Below are 17,417 nucleotides of genomic sequence, written 5' to 3'. Positions count from 1 at the left end.
TCTGGGTTCAAGTGTTATCTCAGATTTTGATAACGTTTTTGACAGTTTTTCTACCCTACAGCCGCACCGGGAAGAGCACTCCACCGGGCGGAGAAGAAAGAAGTTTAATCCCCAGCTGGTGCTCCGGACACGGCGGATCCGAGGTCCCACGGTCCTACACATCACTATCTCTAGGTCGAATTTTTATATATCTTTTTTTGGGAAGTTCTCATCGACTTCAGTGAAGTTTCTATCCACCCCTGAGACGACAACACATCCGCCCGGCATCATGACTCGGAGATCCTGTGCCATTTACGCCACCGGTATCGTGTGCGCTCACCTCCTGATAGTGGGAATCGCCCTGGTCGTGGCTCAAGTCTTCCAAACAATGATACACAGCCGTTTAAAAAAGGTGAGTTTGCATCAGTTTTAAAATCGCCAATGGTTCTCTATGTTTTCCCCTTCTTTCTCACTTCTCCCATGTGTCAGGGTTTTGAATGTTAAAGCATTTAATCTGCAGTGGGCAATACTGCGCATTCAGCCACTCACTGATCACAGCCTATCTGTCACAAGATCATGCAGTTTAAAATATTTTTTATTTAAGCTGTTTACATTAGTGGTGTATTATATTTTGCTGAATTCTGCAGCTCAGCGAGATGAACTTAAAGGCTTTCTCTTCAGCCACCTAAGCCAAGCAACGTAAGTCATATTGCATCTTGTGCAGCTTCAGTGTTTTGTTCAAGCTTGCAATTAAACAAATGCTTCGCTTCAGGTAGAAATCCCGTACAACTCACACAAGGGGAATTAAGAAGGTGTGACTCAAATATGAGTTCATCATGACCTTACCCCCCATTTATGGAAATGTCCTTTAAAACAATCTCCTTTCACATTATTGTAATGATCTGCAGCTTTTATATGTTCTGACAACTCATCACAGGATTCAACTATTGAATGGAAGAGAGTCTAGATAAAATGCTCAATATGTTTTCTCTGCTAGGAGCTTTCAGGTAACCTGCCCAGTGCTGCTCGCATGGCAGGGTGATACATTTCTGCATGATGGTTGACCTAACTGTGGAGTGTTACCGGTAGTAGTAGTAGTAGAAATCTCAGCGAGCAGGGAGAAGGTGGTAGGGGGAGGTGGGCCGGCTCTGCCATAATGGGGGAAGGGAGCTTGTGTGAGTGGACAGTCCCTGACTGCCACTGGTGGATCTGTGGCAAGTAACACATGATGTGACGGCAGGCATCCATCTCTGTTCAACTTGTATTAACCCAAAACAAATCTGCTTTCATTTTCATGATGTGTTATTTCTTTAAACACGGATACATGGTGATTTTAAAAGCTAATTCAAGGGCAAAATAATGTGTCCTTCTGATGTTTCCTAGTGTGTGTAAAAAAAGAAATGCAATACTGGTCTATTGCTAGTCTTTACTGCCTCACAAATCCATCTTGTGATCTCTTTCCTTTCTTGAGACAAACTGTAAATCATTAACCCCACACATAGGATTCATTATTGAACTAACGATTTACCATTCAGGTTGACATTTCGTAGTAAAGTAGGGTTTAACATTTCTTTCCGACCTCAGCTGGTCCTAAATGTACAGAGGAATAGGGGTCAGACTGACCTGTTTGGTTTCATGTCTACAGTGGTATACTGGTGCCTCAGTTTAGGGCGTGTAGGGGTGATGGGGTGGCTTGGCAGCTGACACCCTATGCCATCCACCCTTTCAAAATACCTTACATTCCTCTAAGTAACATAAATCACATTGTTGGATGCTCTGTATCTCTCCGTAACCCCCACGCAAACTTATTAAGTAGAAAAAAGCTCATCAGAAAAGCTCCAGGCACTATTTTTCCAAGTTGGGGATTTAAAAACAACTTCCCCCCCGGACATAGTTTCCCCCTCCTGCGGTTAAATATAGGTCAGGGGCTCATTTGTGTCTGATTCCGGATCACGGCAGCGACCCGGGGGACCCAAATTAAAAGAGTTATTCAAAGTTCATCAACGGGGGACATAGTTCTGATGTGGCCGGCGATTACATGAAATGACAGCATAGCTAATCCTCTCTGTGATACTGATGTAGCTTAGTTGTTCAGGACAAGTTACCTCCAGGATACAGACTCTGTTTCTGAGCTGGGTGCGGAGGGAGGCGGTGTTAAAGCCATGCAAGTCATTTGACAGACTTCATGGCCTCAGGGGCATGATTTCTGCCTGCGAGCAACCTCGTTGTTCCTTGTTGTTGTTCCAGGCTCGGCCTATCCCGAATTATTCTGCTAAAACACGGAAACTTAAAAAGAAAAACACCCGCTTATTATGACACTCCTCTCACCCCTGTGTAGGAGAGCAGACCTTTCAAGGTAGTATGACTGATTTGAGCTTTAAAGTGTTCAAGAACAAGGTCATACCGGTATAAACGCAGTGTGTTTTAGCTCAAAATGTTGCAATGACGCAACACTTGGATGTTGAATATTCAAAACAGGCACCTAGAAGGATGTTCTTGTTAGAGTTTTTTTCCATGTGCGGTTCAAAGCAGGATCTTGTCACACCACACCTAAGCTGTGCCTGAAGTTGTTTGGCTAAGGGCTGGTTCTCTTAATTGAATGTGTACCTTTCCATCAGTGAATAAATAACCCTGTGTTTTGATTACACCCACAAACCTCTCCACTTTGTCCTTAACTTGTTTTTCTGTTTGATAGATCAAGGATTTCTTTCGAAGAGATAAATGATTGGTTATATAGCCCGACTCTGATGAAGGCCTTTTTGAAAGACCTTTGTTCAAGGTGGACAAACACAGGGATTCATGTGAGCTACAGTCACGCAGAGTGCTGCAGGGGAAAGCCAGACGAGACAGAAGCGTTTCAAAAGTGTCAGTTTGCATTTTTAGATTTGAAAGGGAACACATTTGGTCATTTCTGCTTATTTGGTATAATGTTTTATAGGACTCCCGTAGAGTGTATATAATGGTCATGCACTTCCGTTGCACTACCTGGTTTCCCTTCAGCTCTTAATTAAGATGACGAATATGATATGATCCACTCAAGAGAATCTCACTCTTTAAATACCTCAAGTTCTATTTCTTCAGAAGTAGTGACGCAGCTCTAGCTCATAATTTAGGGCTTTAACACAACTGACATAGTGTCCTGAGTAGAATCTGAAATTGTGCAATGCAACATCTGTAAGTGGTCATTATTTGGAATAAGAATACAGCAACAACAACGAAAAGAACACTTAGGACGCAGAATAGCAACACTTCCAGTGCTGCAATAGTCAAGTGATTAATTCATTATCTTCAATTTGAAGATTTGCTTTTCTTTTTATATCATTGTTTAACTGTAAATCTTTGGGCTTTGGCATGTTTGTTTTTTTTAGGAAAGAAGATGTTACAATATAACCTTGCAAACAATACTATAGAGCACTGCGTGTTTGAAGTTGAAAGCCAAACAGGAAGTGCCAGCCACACCTTAAACTATATTTTCTCAACCGCAACTACTGATTGCAAAAAACCCTGTATAGCGTCTCGAGTGTGCACCTCGCTGTACCCAGTGGCGGAAGGTTTTCAGGAACTCACCATTAAATAGACACAAAGGAAGTGGGTCATTTATCCTTTCCCTAGTTTAAAAATACACCCGGAAAAAGCATGCTTTTTTTTCTCAGTGTCAAACGCCTTTAGTTAACTTACTGGAAGCTTTTCTACACTAAGGTTGGCTTGTTTTCTCACAGCTGAATGTTAACAGTTGATGTTACTCTTGTGGCAGATTATGTCATACAAGGTTACTCACTGGTGACTCCAACTTGAGGTTTTTCTTTTTCCCCACATGATCACAGCTGAAACATCTGTGAGATCACTCGGATAGAAACCATCGTCTACTTTCTGTGGTGGCTTTGCGTAGACAAAAAAAAACATAAAAATCACCTGACATCCAACCTGTTGTCTGATGGCTAAGAATGCCATGTTTGCTGTTGTGTGGGCTGACTTAACCCAGAGTCAGAGGAATGCCCAGGCTTGCTTAGGTCAGAGAGACATTTCTGCCTGTCCTGAGGTTTTTCTCTTTTTGCAACTATGAAGGACTTTTCTCCACTTTCCTCTGTTTTTTTTTGGCTCAGCACCAGCTCCTTGCAGAAAAGTGCCATGTGTGCTCTCAGATGGCACTCAATCAGAACAGTGAAGAGTTTTGAAAGTGTCCAATTGTGAATAAAACATTGTTGTTTCCCCAAAGTGTACAATTTGAGCTTTCAAAACCTGTCTTTTCCTCAACACTTTCTTTGTTGATTCTCACTCTAAATGTGTATTTTTTTTTTTTTGTTTACAGGAAATAACTTTGACAGAGAAGAGTCAAATGTTTGAGTCATGGAAGAATCCCCCTCCACCCGTTTACATGGAGTATTACTTCTTCAATGTCACCAATCCTGAGGTGTTCTTGGCAGGCGGAAAGGCATCTTTAAAACAGATCGGACCGTATACTTACAGGTACGTTTTGAAATGAAGCTGTGAATGTCTGTAATAAACAGTGATGGACACTGGTTCCATGTTTGTAATAAAATCCCTGTTTAAGGAAAGATATCTTGCATTATCCATCTGGGATCGTTCTGTTTCCACTGTGTGACATCAAAACATAAGACATCTGGACTAACTGACATTTCCACACCAGGGAGTACAGGCCGCGGGAGAACATCACTTTCCTGGAGAACGGGACCAAGCTCTTTGCACTGAATCCCAAAACCTTTGTGTTTGTTCCTGAGAAGTCAGCTGGTAACCCTGAGGTCGACCTTATCAGGACTGTCAACATCCCGTTTGTGGTAAGACATTGTGTCTGGAGAGGATAATGTGTGTTATTAGGACTGGCAGCAGCTAGTAATCATGTCCCTTCGATTTTTTGTTGGACTCATTTGATTGGCATGTATGTGTTTTTGTTTTCTCACATTGTGACATTTTGTCAGGTTAAAACGTCACTCATTTCAGACCAAGTGAACTTAAATAGAGCATTAATTCATGAGACTTTCCACACAAAAAAAAGACATATAGCAAGCAGAAACCGGACTAATCTTTCCACTCTGTTTTCTCTTCTTCAGGCCATCATGAACGAGCTGAACTCCTACTCCTTCTTCCTGCGAACTGTGGTTTCCATGTACTTGAACAGCATGGGCGTTGAGGTGTTCATGACCCGCACTGTCCACGAGGTTCTGTGGGGCTTCAAAGACCCTGTCCTCACAAAGGTCAAGTCCCTCAAGCCAGAAGTGGACGAGTATTTTGGGCTGATGTGGAAGGTATGTTTCACTCCCTTCCATGAATATATTTGTCGATGCAAGCTAGATGTTACGTGTACACGAGAAGTGAGATTGGCCAAATGCTGATGGAAGATGCTTGTACTTCCTGTTTATAGAGCAACGTCTGCAACTTTGCACAGGCAGTGACCACAGCAGCCTTGTGACCATGAGTGAAGCATTTTTAGAACTTACTGATGAATTAGTTGTTAGTTGATCAGAAGAAAACAAACCGTTTAACAATTGTTTCAGTCATTTTTTTTATCAGAGATTCAGAGCCTTCATCTTTTTAAATGTGAAAGATGGATCCTTTTTTTTCAGATTTATCATCAAATGTCTACAGTACTTTGGCTATTGGTCGGACCACCAAGACATTTTAAAGATGTCCAATTGTAGAAAGTACAAGTAGAACATTTGCATTTTCCCAATTTTTAAATGTAATAGACAAAATGCTAATGATTTCAGGCAATAAGTGGCAGATTAGTAAACTTATTTTTCAGTATACGTTTTTTCAGAGGTCGAAAATTATGATTTTGAAAACACCCACAAATGTATTGTTGTAGTCTAGTCCTATGGGCTTGCTTATGGTAAAAAATTCAAAGCAGCAGTTGTCTCACATTCCTTCGTTTGTCCTATAAGAAACATTGGCGCTGTTTCTCTGAACCTCGTCCTGTTTTCTGCAGAAAAATGGCACCCATGAAGGAGAGTTTGTGTTCCACACCGGCGAGCAGAACTACATGGATTACGGCAAGATCGACACGTGGAACGGCCTCAGGTAATGGCATGTCATGCGGAATCTTTCCTTTTTCCTGCTTTCTTTATGATAGGAAATACTTTCTCTTGTCGGCGCAGGGCTTCCACTTCCTCCCAGTAGTGATATTCACATTCACCTACAGTAGTTACACAACCCGTTTTGGAAAGTCCAGAGGGGGACAGCCTTTGCTCCACTGGCTCTATGTTGAACATTATTGCAAAACTAGAGAATGCAATTCCTGAAGAAATTGCTAGTGGGAATGCTTTATGCTGAAAAGCTGACGCTAAACTGCTATGCTGAAATGTATTGTGTAAGAAAAAAATGAAGAATTTAGATTGAAATGATACATGAACACTGGGGGCTTGAATGTGTGATGAGAGAAGAAAAGAAAGTAAAAAGGCTTGGAAAAGCAGCAGAATATTTGAACTGCAAACTTTTGAAAGAAGTTCATGGCGAATGATCTGTCGCCATGCCAACGGCATTTGATGACATCCCATAATACGCTTAGATGCGTTGATGGCTGCATCGTTACCAAACCTGTGAAGTTTTTGGCCGTTTGGAGCATTTTCACTGAAGTTATGAGAAAACCGTGTTTCATGGTGAGCATTGTGTTGCCATGGCAACGGCATTTAAAGAAATCTCAAAACTGTCCCGTAGATGTCTTCACGGCTGGACTGTTAGCACACATGTGAAGTTTGAGCACTTTTTGAACATGTCTCAGGAATGTAGGGTTTGGGAATTATGGCAGGTTTAAAAGAAAATATGAAGGCAAAATTAAATCTGTCCTCCACTCTAGCTGTGACATCACTCACTCTAAAATCTGAAGAAGGCCTCTTTACCAAGGTCTGAACAATGTTTAATATCTGTAAAAGTAAGAATCAGATTTAAAAGTTGTGTTACACGAATAATGTCAGAAAGATGTGTAACATTTTAAAGTTGGAATGAGGTTTCTGAGTGAAAGTATGAAGGAGCAGTTAGCAGTTGAAGTTGCATGAAGATTGTTGAAGTCTGAAGATTTTCTCCATTGACTTCCATGTTAAAAATGTGATGAATTATGGGATGTATCTCTGGAATTATGAAAGTTATGAATGAGAAAAGTAATAGCCTGCGATTCCCGACCGAGCTGAACGTTTTGATGTTTGAACGGAGTTTCTGCGATGTTCAATGTGGGAGGAGAAGTGGCGCAAAATAACCCGGGGGAATAATAAAGAATTTCGTGCGTAGCATAACAGATAGTTGGAATGCTGTGTCAGCATTCCCACTAAATGAATGATTGGATATCAAAGTGACTTTATATTAAATCAGCAAGTTTAGTTTTTAGATCCTTTTCTTAACTGAAAGTACACAGTGTTCAACCAAATTGAAAATGCTTAAAATGCAGAAAAAATGCAGAAAAAATTGACTTCCAAAAATCACAAGCTACTGTAATCATTGTGCAGAATGGTGGCCTCTGTCATAAATATAAGGTTCTAAAGAGGGAAAATGTAGTGAGACGATTCATTTGGTGTGAAAGAATAACTAACAAAGTTCTGAATATGTAAAGGTGAGCATTTTCTTTGTTATGACCTTAATCTGTTTGGGTGTTGGCTGTGGGAAATCGCAATGACCAACTCAAAATAAATAACCGGCAGATATAGTGTTGCACAAGTACTTTGTTTTATCTGAAAGAGCAGAGTCGAATCATGAAATGGCCTGAGATTAACATAGTCATGTAAAAATACCTCATAGTTGTACTTAAGTCATTTTCTGAATTTATAGGGAGATGTCGTGGTGGTCTTCCAATTCGAGCAACATGATCAATGGTACAGACGGCGCAGTCTTCCACCCTCTGATCAACAGGAACGAGCTGCTCTACATCTTTGCTGCTGATCTCTGCAGGTAAGCACGTGGTTATACTTTTGTTTACGGTCAAAGCAATCTGGGCGCAGCTAGGACGAGAACTGCCAAGTCAGGAAATTGCACTTGAGTCATCTAAAATATGCTTACAGACACTGATAAGGACATGAGTAGTAGTTTTTACGACCGCTGATAAGACTGTTGATGAACTCAAAACACATGTGGGAAAGTCAAGACACTCGAAGGGATGATTGAACAGGAAGTTATCATCTGGAGCAGGAAGCTTATTTACGTATTTCGGATGCCCAGAAGATTAAAGAATAAAAGGAACATTACAGCTATTTACTTTTTCTAGATTTACAGAGTTAGTCTTGGAAGTTAGGAAAAGCTTGATTTTCACTGCTATGTTTTCAGGGTTAGGAGTATTATTAACTTCATATATTTCATAATGTGTTTTATCTACCAATTTAAACCCCAAATCGTTTCAAATATCTACAACGAAGAAATCCTATAGTTTGTCTCCCCGGGTCTCACCCATGTCACAAAGCGGGCTGGAGCTAGCTAAGCATTTAATGACCATGATGAAAACATAGATTTTAAGTTCATATTAACAGCTGGTAAAAAGCCACATTACACATTGGTGACATTCTGAAAATCTTTTCTTTAGCTATTGCATTTAAATGTGAAGATAAAGGCTTGTAAATCCTGGAAATCATTAGTTTAGGTTGAAAGTGCTTGATTTTATTCTTAAAAAGCCATATAAACGCAATCTTAACAATCTATTTCTTTCCTCAGGTCTATCCATCTAGCCTACGTAAAAGACGTTGAGGTGAAAGGCATCCAGGCGTACCGCTTTGCACCCCCAAACGATGTTCTCATGAACCCCAAGGAAAACCCCGCCAACGCGGGCTTCTGTGTGCCAGCTGGAGACTGTCTCGGCACCGGGGTGCTTAAAGTCAGCGTTTGTCGCGAAGGTAAAGGACTTGCCCCCCTCTCACACCCCCTCTCAGTTGCCAGAGAGTCTGACCCATTTACTCGGTCCCCCTCCTTATTCTACCCCCAAAAAAATTCCTTTCAGTCAGCAGCCGTGTCCCCTGCCTGGTATCTGACATTCCCACTGTTTGAGCATGCCTGATTTTCACTCAATACACGGTTCAATGATTAACTATACTGTCTGTGTGTGCAGGCCATTGAGGTATTTATAATGGTCATTGAGTGGAGTGGGATTGCTCTGATTAGGCTTGACACACGAGGACAGTGTGCCCACAGATATGCTACTGTAGCCACAAAACTCTGTTGTGTGTTTTTATTTTACAGCCACTTTCTTTAGGATGCTTATTTTTCTGTAATTTTGTTCTAACGCATACAAACCCAGTGCGAGAAACACATCACTATATGTATTGATGTATGTGCTTGAAACTGATTGGCTGTAGTATCAGCATCTCATTTTCATATGAGGCAAAGGCGTCTGATTGGAGGGATTGTTGTGATGCTTTCAGAGAGCCAATCACGACCGAGCCCTGTTGTCATGTCATGTGCAAGGGTGTCATTCTGAAACTGCCTCTGTGGTTAAAATCATTATGTGTCTTTTTTTTATCGTTCACAGTTTGTACGTCAACTGAACACAATTTGAATTTGTGAATAATTTGATGACCTCCTCTGTAGCAGTTTAGTACCAAAAAAAAAATTATATTTAAGCTTCAGCAGCAGTATATACTTTGGTTCTTTTAGTCCACACATTCATAAATAAAGATTTCTAAATTTCCCCACCAGGACCTTAATTCCTTTCATTGTAGGCAAGGCTTACAAACAGTAATAAGACCTTTTATTTGGAAATGTAACTTAAAAGAAAATCCAATTAAACAGTTAAATTATAGATAAAATGTGAACATTTTAAATTAAGGGAAAAACTGTGTTTTTAGTGCTGAAACACAATCTTGTGTTTACTTTTCCAGCTTATCTTTCCTTAGGACTATAAACATTCTCCAACTATCGTTGCACTATACCACTATCTACTAAATACCATTTAATCTTATCTCATGTTTCTTGAATCTTTTTTCTGCCTTGTGGTTTTGAGTTGTTCCTCACTAATGTTGGTCTCTTGTTTTTATTCAAGGTGCTCCCATCGTGGTATCTTTTCCCCACTTTTATCAAGCCGACCCAAAGTACATCAATGCTGTTGAAGGGCTTAACCCCAACAAGGAGGAGCACGAGACGTATCTGGACCTGCAACCGGTATGACTCGTATTTAATATCCCTACTGATTACAGCCCTGCGCAGCGATCTGTGTTGAGGCTGGCTTTGTTGGTTGTTAACTGCCTTTTATCTAAATTACAATAATTCTTTTGAGTCACCATAGAATTAGCTCTGCTTTTATTTGTGTTTTTTTGGACAGCAAGTTACCTTTAAAAAAAATATATATATTTATATATATTTCAACATCACCAGTGATTAACTCGTATTTTAGGACAAAACACGCATTCAAAAGCCCAATAATAAATAACGCTTTATCTTTTTGTTATAGACCTCAGGGGTTCCCATCCGTGCCTGCAAGAGAGCTCAGCTCAATATCATCCTGAAAAGAGTCACAGGCTTCCCGTGAGTCGATCTTTGTCTAACTTTGACCCAGTCCACTGTTGCCACACTTGTGTCCTCATTATGGTCACATGTTGAGCCAAATGTCCTCCCTGACACCTGTCTCTATTCTTCAATTTCAGTAAAACCAAGTTGATCCATGAGACCATTTTCCCCATCATGTTCGTCAATGAGGTGAGAATCTTCATTCAAATGTCCGACACGAATCCTGCTCTCATCATTTTTGAATCACAAATCAATAATCATCATGTCTCTCAATTCTAGACTGCAACCATCGATGATGATTCTGCATCCCAGATGAGGACACTCCTCCTGATTGTGACTCTGGTGTCAAACTTCCCTTTGCTCATCGTGGGCATGGGCATCATCCTGCTGCTGGTGCTGGTCGTCTTGTTCTGTCGAAACCGCCAGAAGAAGGTAGGAGCTTCTTCTCCCGCTGTGCTTCTGTGGAGTAAAATGTAGTATTTAATCCACAGTTAGCGAAAAGGCTTGTGCTACCCACTGACATTAGCTCGCAGTATAAATGATAAAAGGCTGCGGTAATATCTCACAGTAAACAGTTTTAGCATGGTTAACGGTTTCCTCAATGAGCTGCTGCAGGTTTTAACCCCAAAGCATGTTAACTAACACATTGCATGATTCCTGTGCAGCAAAGCCAGCATGAACAATTTTCCCACAATTCTGAATTAAATGTTGTTGTTTTTTAGTAGAATGTTTTCTAACAGTCGCTGTATCTTTGTGTTCAGTATCCGAGTTCCAGTTCAGTGTAGCTAAGAGCTAGCTTTGCAATATCAAGTAGCAAAGTGCATTGAACTGCTAAAGCCGTACTGAGAATAATGTCCAGCACATGTTCAGCTCTCTTATCTCCGGTAGTGCAGGATTATTGATTTGAACCCTGACTGGAACTGCCCTCAGACTACTGCAGTTGAGGTTATTCACTGTCCAGAGAGTCGTATGCTAGGAAAGGGAGCAGTTTGATATTCTGTAAAATATTCACTTTTGTTAATGCGCGGCAGATGGGAAGATTGATTTCAGTTATGTCTGTTTGATAAATATGCTCCAGGATCTGTTTTGTCTTTATCTTAAAACAGTGTTAATTTAACTATTTGGTACTTTGGATTTTTTAACAAACAAGATCCACCTGGTTAATTAGTAAGTTAAAGAGGTGCATGTATCTGGATTTTATTATTATAGGCAAAGTCCTGCTAGCCTTTTCCTCTGTTTCCAGTCATTTCAATCAAATATAGTTTACTGCTGTGAACGCAACAAGAACAATATTGCCAAAGTGTAAAAGAATAATGAGATTATAAAGAAAAAGAACAAGGTACTGTTATAAAATCATGAAAATAGCAGAAAATGATCAAAGCTTCGGGCTAAGCTAACTAGCTGTAGCATCATGGTTAGCATACAGACATGAGCGGTATCAATCTCCTCATCTCAATCTCATTAAAAAGGAAATCTCTCCCCAGACTATTTGTTTAGCATGCAACAGTTTAGTCAGTAGTTTAGAGAAGAAAGAGAAAATGTTAAAAACATGCTTAATTGCACTGTGAAGAAGTGTTGTATTAACCATGTTCTAATTTAAATTTTCTGTAACCTCCCCCCCTTTTTCCCCTTTTCTGTTTTAGAATGAAGTAAAACGTATTGATTTTACTGAAGCTTTTCATTCTTTTGCTGTAAGTCTTAATTTTTGCCTTGTTTGCTATTCTCCTTCTTAATTTGTTATCCATCATCTGTGGTTGTTATAATTTTAATTAATTTGGGACATGATACTCCTTATCTGTTGAGTTACCGCCTCAGTGTATTTCTTCTTTTAGTTAAAGTAAAAGTTGTCAGTGGTGTTTGTGCATACTTAGATGTTTGTGGTTTAATGTGACCATTTCACTCAAAAGCATTTCTTCTCATTGTTGTCTGTGTCCATAAAATAATATTTAGACATCTTGCCACTTCGCTAGTTTGTACTCACGCCTTCTGTCCTCCCGCACAGACGGTGAAAGACGACACGGCCTACACTCAGGTCAGCGACAAACCCGACGAGCCGTCAGAAATGCCCGCCAATCAGCCAATGAAGAACGGCTCCTACATTGCCATGTCTCCAGTGGAGGCCCAGAAGTGTTGATCAAGGATCCCCTCCCCAAGTGTGGAGCCCAGGAAGGGGGCTGAGGGAGCAGCACAGGGGTGTTACATTACCATGGGTGGGGGGTTTGCATAAAGAGCAGCCTCATTTACTCTTATTTTTGTGAGGGGTGGGGGGGTTGGGGAGGAAAAAGGAATAGCGTGGGACACAAGCCCCGGTAAATGTTAGACAACAAAGACATTGCTCCTCAAACTGAGCCCTCTGACTGTCTGTCCTCCTCTTCTCTACCTGCTGAGCATGGCTCTCGCCGCCTGCCGTACTGCAACTTAAAAAAACTCTCATTCCTCGTTTCCGTCCTGGTCGGCCTTTAAAGATGATGACGGGAACCCAGGCAAGAGGCTGGGCCAGGACAAGCCTTTTTTTCCATAACTCTTCTGTGGGAACACAGTAGCTTAGGTGACGCTGACGCACACAGACTCTGCCGACTGATACCGCTCAGAGAGAGTTTTACTGTTCACCTGAACAACAATTGCTGTTGTTAGCGTCGCATCCTCGCTCTTTTCCTCTGCGTCAGAGGAGAAAACTTGCAGCTGAAAGATTAAAAGGAAAGACCCAGTAATCGGAAAACCTAGGACGAAACTCTTAGCTCCTGCGGTCAGAAAATAAAATGGTTTTGCTAAGCATATCCTTTTTGTAAAGAAGAAAAAACACTGAGCCGAACCATTTCTAGCATTTTTGCCTTTTTGTCCTAAGATGAATTGGTGCACCCACACACATACACAGCGCTCTTCCAGTATCAGTTAGTAAAAGTGTGTGTGCACCTTTTTATCTTACGCTGTCCTGGGCAACGAATTATCTGGATGCAGGCACAGTGTAGTAACACCTGGAATACTTGTGATTTTCATCCCCCCCTCCTCCAGAACACTAGTTAGAAGTAGTCAGCTGATGACTACTCAGCTGTGAATTTATTAGGGCTCCTGCCAGTAGCTTGATACAATTGCGCCTTTTTTTTAGGCCTCGTCACACATTCAAATCAAAAAAGGAGAAAAAACACCCACAGAACTTAAAAGGGAGACTTGAACCTGCTTTCTGCCTTATAATGGTTCAGTGTGTTCTTAATGTTCATACAGTGTTCAAATAAGCTGGAAATCTCATTATTGTAAATATGTAAAAGGGGAAATGTTGAGATACCTCTGACCAAAATCCAGTAGGCAGTCCTTCTAGATGTGCTGAAAGACACTAACGTCGCTCTGGTGTCGACACGCTCCTGCAAGTCTACACTGTTATTAGAGAAAGCACAATTTGGATGGCTAAAACCAGTCCTCACAAGGATACCAGGTTTTTTTTCATCCTGTTACCATATATATTAACAGCTGATCGGTCAAAGACACTATCAAAGTGCCGTGACTATTAAACAAAAAAAGTGGAATCATTGGGGGTTTTGAGGGAGCCTTGGGCACCACTCGCCGCTGTGCAGTCTTTCAGTTTGCCAAGGAGCTGTAGGCATTCAGGCAAAACGCAGCACACAGCACTTGAATCACTGTTTGTCTTATGTTTCATGCGTCGTTGTTTTTCTGTCTGCCACACTCGTCTTGTCACGTCAAACCCAACAGCGGTAGTTGTTAATGGGAAGTGAATTTAAGGCCATAATAATGTCAACGTGGAAAATTCCCTGCACTTTGCCTGGAATTGTGCCCTGTGTATTCTCATTGTTGTTTTTTGTCCTATTCATTACAAGCCAAGTGGTCCCTAACTTCAATACATTTCAATTATTTCCTTGTGTTTTCTTTTGTTCTGTTCATTACAATGCCGGTGGTCCATACGTTCAAAACATTTCAATTTATTTTTACTGTTTTGTTTTTTTTGTCCTGTTCTTTACAATGAAGGTGGGCCAAATGTTCAATACATTTTGTTTCTTTGTCCTTGTAAGTATTGGTTAGGACGGATGTTAAATGCACATCCATGCCTCTGTGTTACGTGCTTTCCACCACATGGAGTGTCTTCTTTTGATATACTATTGTATTAGTTATTGCTGCTAAAAAGAAATGCCATAACCTATGGACTTGTTTTTGTACATGCGTGTACAAAACGTGCTCGTATTGTTTCAGGTTGATCTGCAGAAGCTTTTTCTTTAAAGGCTTTCTGTGTCACCAACATCTTTTTGACACCTGAGCACAAGATACAAAGCCCAAAGCTTGCTGCCATTTATTGGGATAAGCAGTTACAGTTATCACTAGCAACACTTTTGTAAATCTATCACACTTAACATACTCATTCCTCTTATTAGCAGATGATCATATCACATGTATTGTTAGCATTTTATTATAGTAGTAGTAGTAGTAAACTTAACAATCCGCCGGAGGCGCCTCATAATGGCGCTCCTCTTCATGTAAAGATTGGTGTCAGAAGTCTGGGTTAAATAATCACACTGGTGGAGAGGTCGAAAGTATTCCTTTAAGGTTGAATCGATTCACTAAAGGCCTTTTGTATTCCACATAAATGCAAGCAAACGCCGCCTTTTGCAAACTCACAGTGCATCGTTATCCACCTTTCAAAAACTTGAACCTATGAGACCTTAATCCCAAGTGTTGCGTGTCTGTTTAAACACACGCCTGAGCCACCACTCCGCCGCTGTCTGACTTCTACAACACCGACCTTTGAGTCCAATCTTTCAAGCCTATTGGCTCGTCCCTGCTTGACCAAAGATAACACACATCGATCTTCCCCAACACCGTGTTTACTCTCCTCTGTGATAACGGTTGTGCCACAAAACCACCCCCTACCTTGTTCTTTTTTTAATTGTGCCACCACTTATGTGAAGTATTTGCAGCAGTGTTGTGTGAGCGTGAACGCATGTATGTATGAGCCTTTTTACAACAAGGCAAGAAGGAAAAAAAAATGAGAGAAATTTCACAAGTTGGTTTGATGGGTATTGCTTTTTTTGTCCCCTGGTGCAAGAGCAAATAAAAGTAATCAATGCTCTTCATGAGCAGATCTCAGTATTAAGTAAGTCAAAGCAATACAGAGTTGTGTAAAATAAAAAATGTAAGGGGCCACAGAATATTTATGTATATTATTTGATTTGGTTTTCCCCTAAATTTGTGATTTTTGTTGTGTAGCAGTATTTGTTTCTGTAGCGTTATTTAGTTGTCGTTTTTTTCTGTAATATCCAACATTTCATTTTTGATCATTTACATTTTTTCACACTGAAATCACTAAAAAGATGGACCAGTATTTCACACTGGAAGCTGTACAATGTCTGTAAGAGTGTTCATGAATGGTTTAAGATTTGGGTGTTGAACCTGTATGAGTAAATTTGTGTTTGTGGACCTGTAAACACCATTTCTGTCAAACTGGAGTGATTTTTACTGGAAGGCTGATTATCTTGATGACTGCGTAAAGTAAAAGCATTGATGCTGTGTAAACTATCTAGATGAATGAAGCCCTCCTTCAGGGATGAGTACTAGTGCCATACCATCCTTTCTTTGGTGTAACAAACCGCATCTCCCCATGTTCTGAAATCACTAACGGACGTTTCCTCTTGAGATATACTCTTTTGTTTTGCTGCTGAATAGGACATTCCTTGTCATGTGAGGTGCAAAATTAATCTAAAGTAATATCCATTTTTAGTTTTGATAATTTACACTTCACAGATGTTTCTACAGTGCTTTTGTAAACATTTATAGTGTATTTGCAAAAAAATAAAAGTTGCAATCTAATGCAAAGTTCACATTGTTTTCTGCTGTCTTTTGTATTTCTGTTGGCGAGAGATATATAAACCAGTTAGTGGTAATAAACCCAGAGGAAGGTAATACATGAATGGGGAAACTATAAGCAACTTCACTTTTTATTTTGGAGCTTAATTTCAACTGAATATACTTTATTGAAATGTAAATACTGAGTTTAAAGCATTCAAATATTTAACCTTCAAAAGCATCTGAGTTTAGGTTTGACTTCAACTAGAAGTTAAAGTAGACAACAGCTTGCTTCATGGTTTTAAATACTTTACCCGTTTAAGTTATTTTTACAAATCCAGATTAAAAAAAATACAATTACAATATTCACAAACTTAAAAGTTGCTCTTTCAAATTAAGACATGAACAATCATCAGGCCTATCCCATCAGGTTACTTTGACGGTTATGTAATTCACTGAGTTTCAGACCAGCAACATAGTGCCTTTTCTATCTAAATGTGTACCTATTAACATTTTGATGGAATGAAAAAGCTTGAAAGAACCTTCTAATAAGTAGAAATATAACTCAACACACACATTTAGATAAATGAAGTTGTACACATTTCAATCCTGTAAAGCTAGAGCAGGTTAGCTTATCCTAGCACTAAAACAGGTAGCCTACCAAGTTACACCACAATGTGATGTATTTACACTTCAGCGATTGTAAAGGTTAAACAAACAAGAGATAACAAGTTAAACATAGAGTCATAGAGGTGCTGATGGTCGTGACATTTTGAAACCTTTGGACAGAGCCAGGCTAGCTTACACTTGTTTACAGTCTTACATTTTATTTTTTTTATTGAGTCAGGCACAATGAGTTTACATTTATACAGTCAATATTTTTCCCTTTCCCCCCCTCCCCTCCCGGTCCTAGCTAATAAAGTAAATAAATAGATACATATATTGGTAAAAATAAAGTAATGTAAAAGATAATATTAAAAGAAAATTAATAGATAAGGAAATGAGGAATAATAACAATAATACATGTACCCATATACTCACATATGTATACCCACATAGCCTATACACATATATATATGCACATACCTACACGCATATACACATACACATACATACACGTACGTACATGTATATAAAGACAGAAACAAAAAGACACATACATTCATAGTTCCCCCCTTTCTTCTTAATTTAGTGTCTTAAGTTCAGCTATGTAGGCTATC

General features: G+C 39.9%; 1 protein-coding gene across 2 annotated transcripts; it reads left to right on the top strand.

Annotated features, from left to right (window-relative positions):
* Positions 1–268: 268 nt before the first annotated feature.
* On the top strand, positions 269–16,236 carry scarb2a (scavenger receptor class B, member 2a). 2 transcript variants are annotated; one of them, XM_034117871.1, is made up of 13 exons: positions 269–391; positions 4,289–4,446; positions 4,628–4,775; positions 5,049–5,243; positions 5,924–6,015; positions 7,753–7,872; positions 8,626–8,804; positions 9,947–10,065; positions 10,355–10,428; positions 10,548–10,599; positions 10,690–10,842; positions 12,054–12,101; positions 12,413–16,236. In XM_034117871.1, exons 1-13 carry the CDS (start codon positions 269–271, stop codon positions 12,542–12,544), a joined length of 1,593 nt encoding a protein of 530 aa, XP_033973762.1. In that variant the 3' UTR covers positions 12,545–16,236. The 2 variants fall into 2 exon arrangements, with proteins under 2 accessions (XP_033973762.1, XP_033973763.1); XM_034117872.1 differs by lacking the exon at positions 12,054–12,101.
* Positions 16,237–17,417: the final 1,181 nt, after the last annotated feature.

Source organism: Trematomus bernacchii, unplaced genomic scaffold, assembly GCF_902827165.1.
Source record: "Trematomus bernacchii unplaced genomic scaffold, fTreBer1.1, whole genome shotgun sequence".
In the NCBI taxonomy this organism is placed as follows: domain Eukaryota; kingdom Metazoa; phylum Chordata; class Actinopteri; order Perciformes; family Nototheniidae; genus Trematomus; species Trematomus bernacchii.
This window is presented reverse-complemented; position numbering and strand designations above follow the sequence as displayed.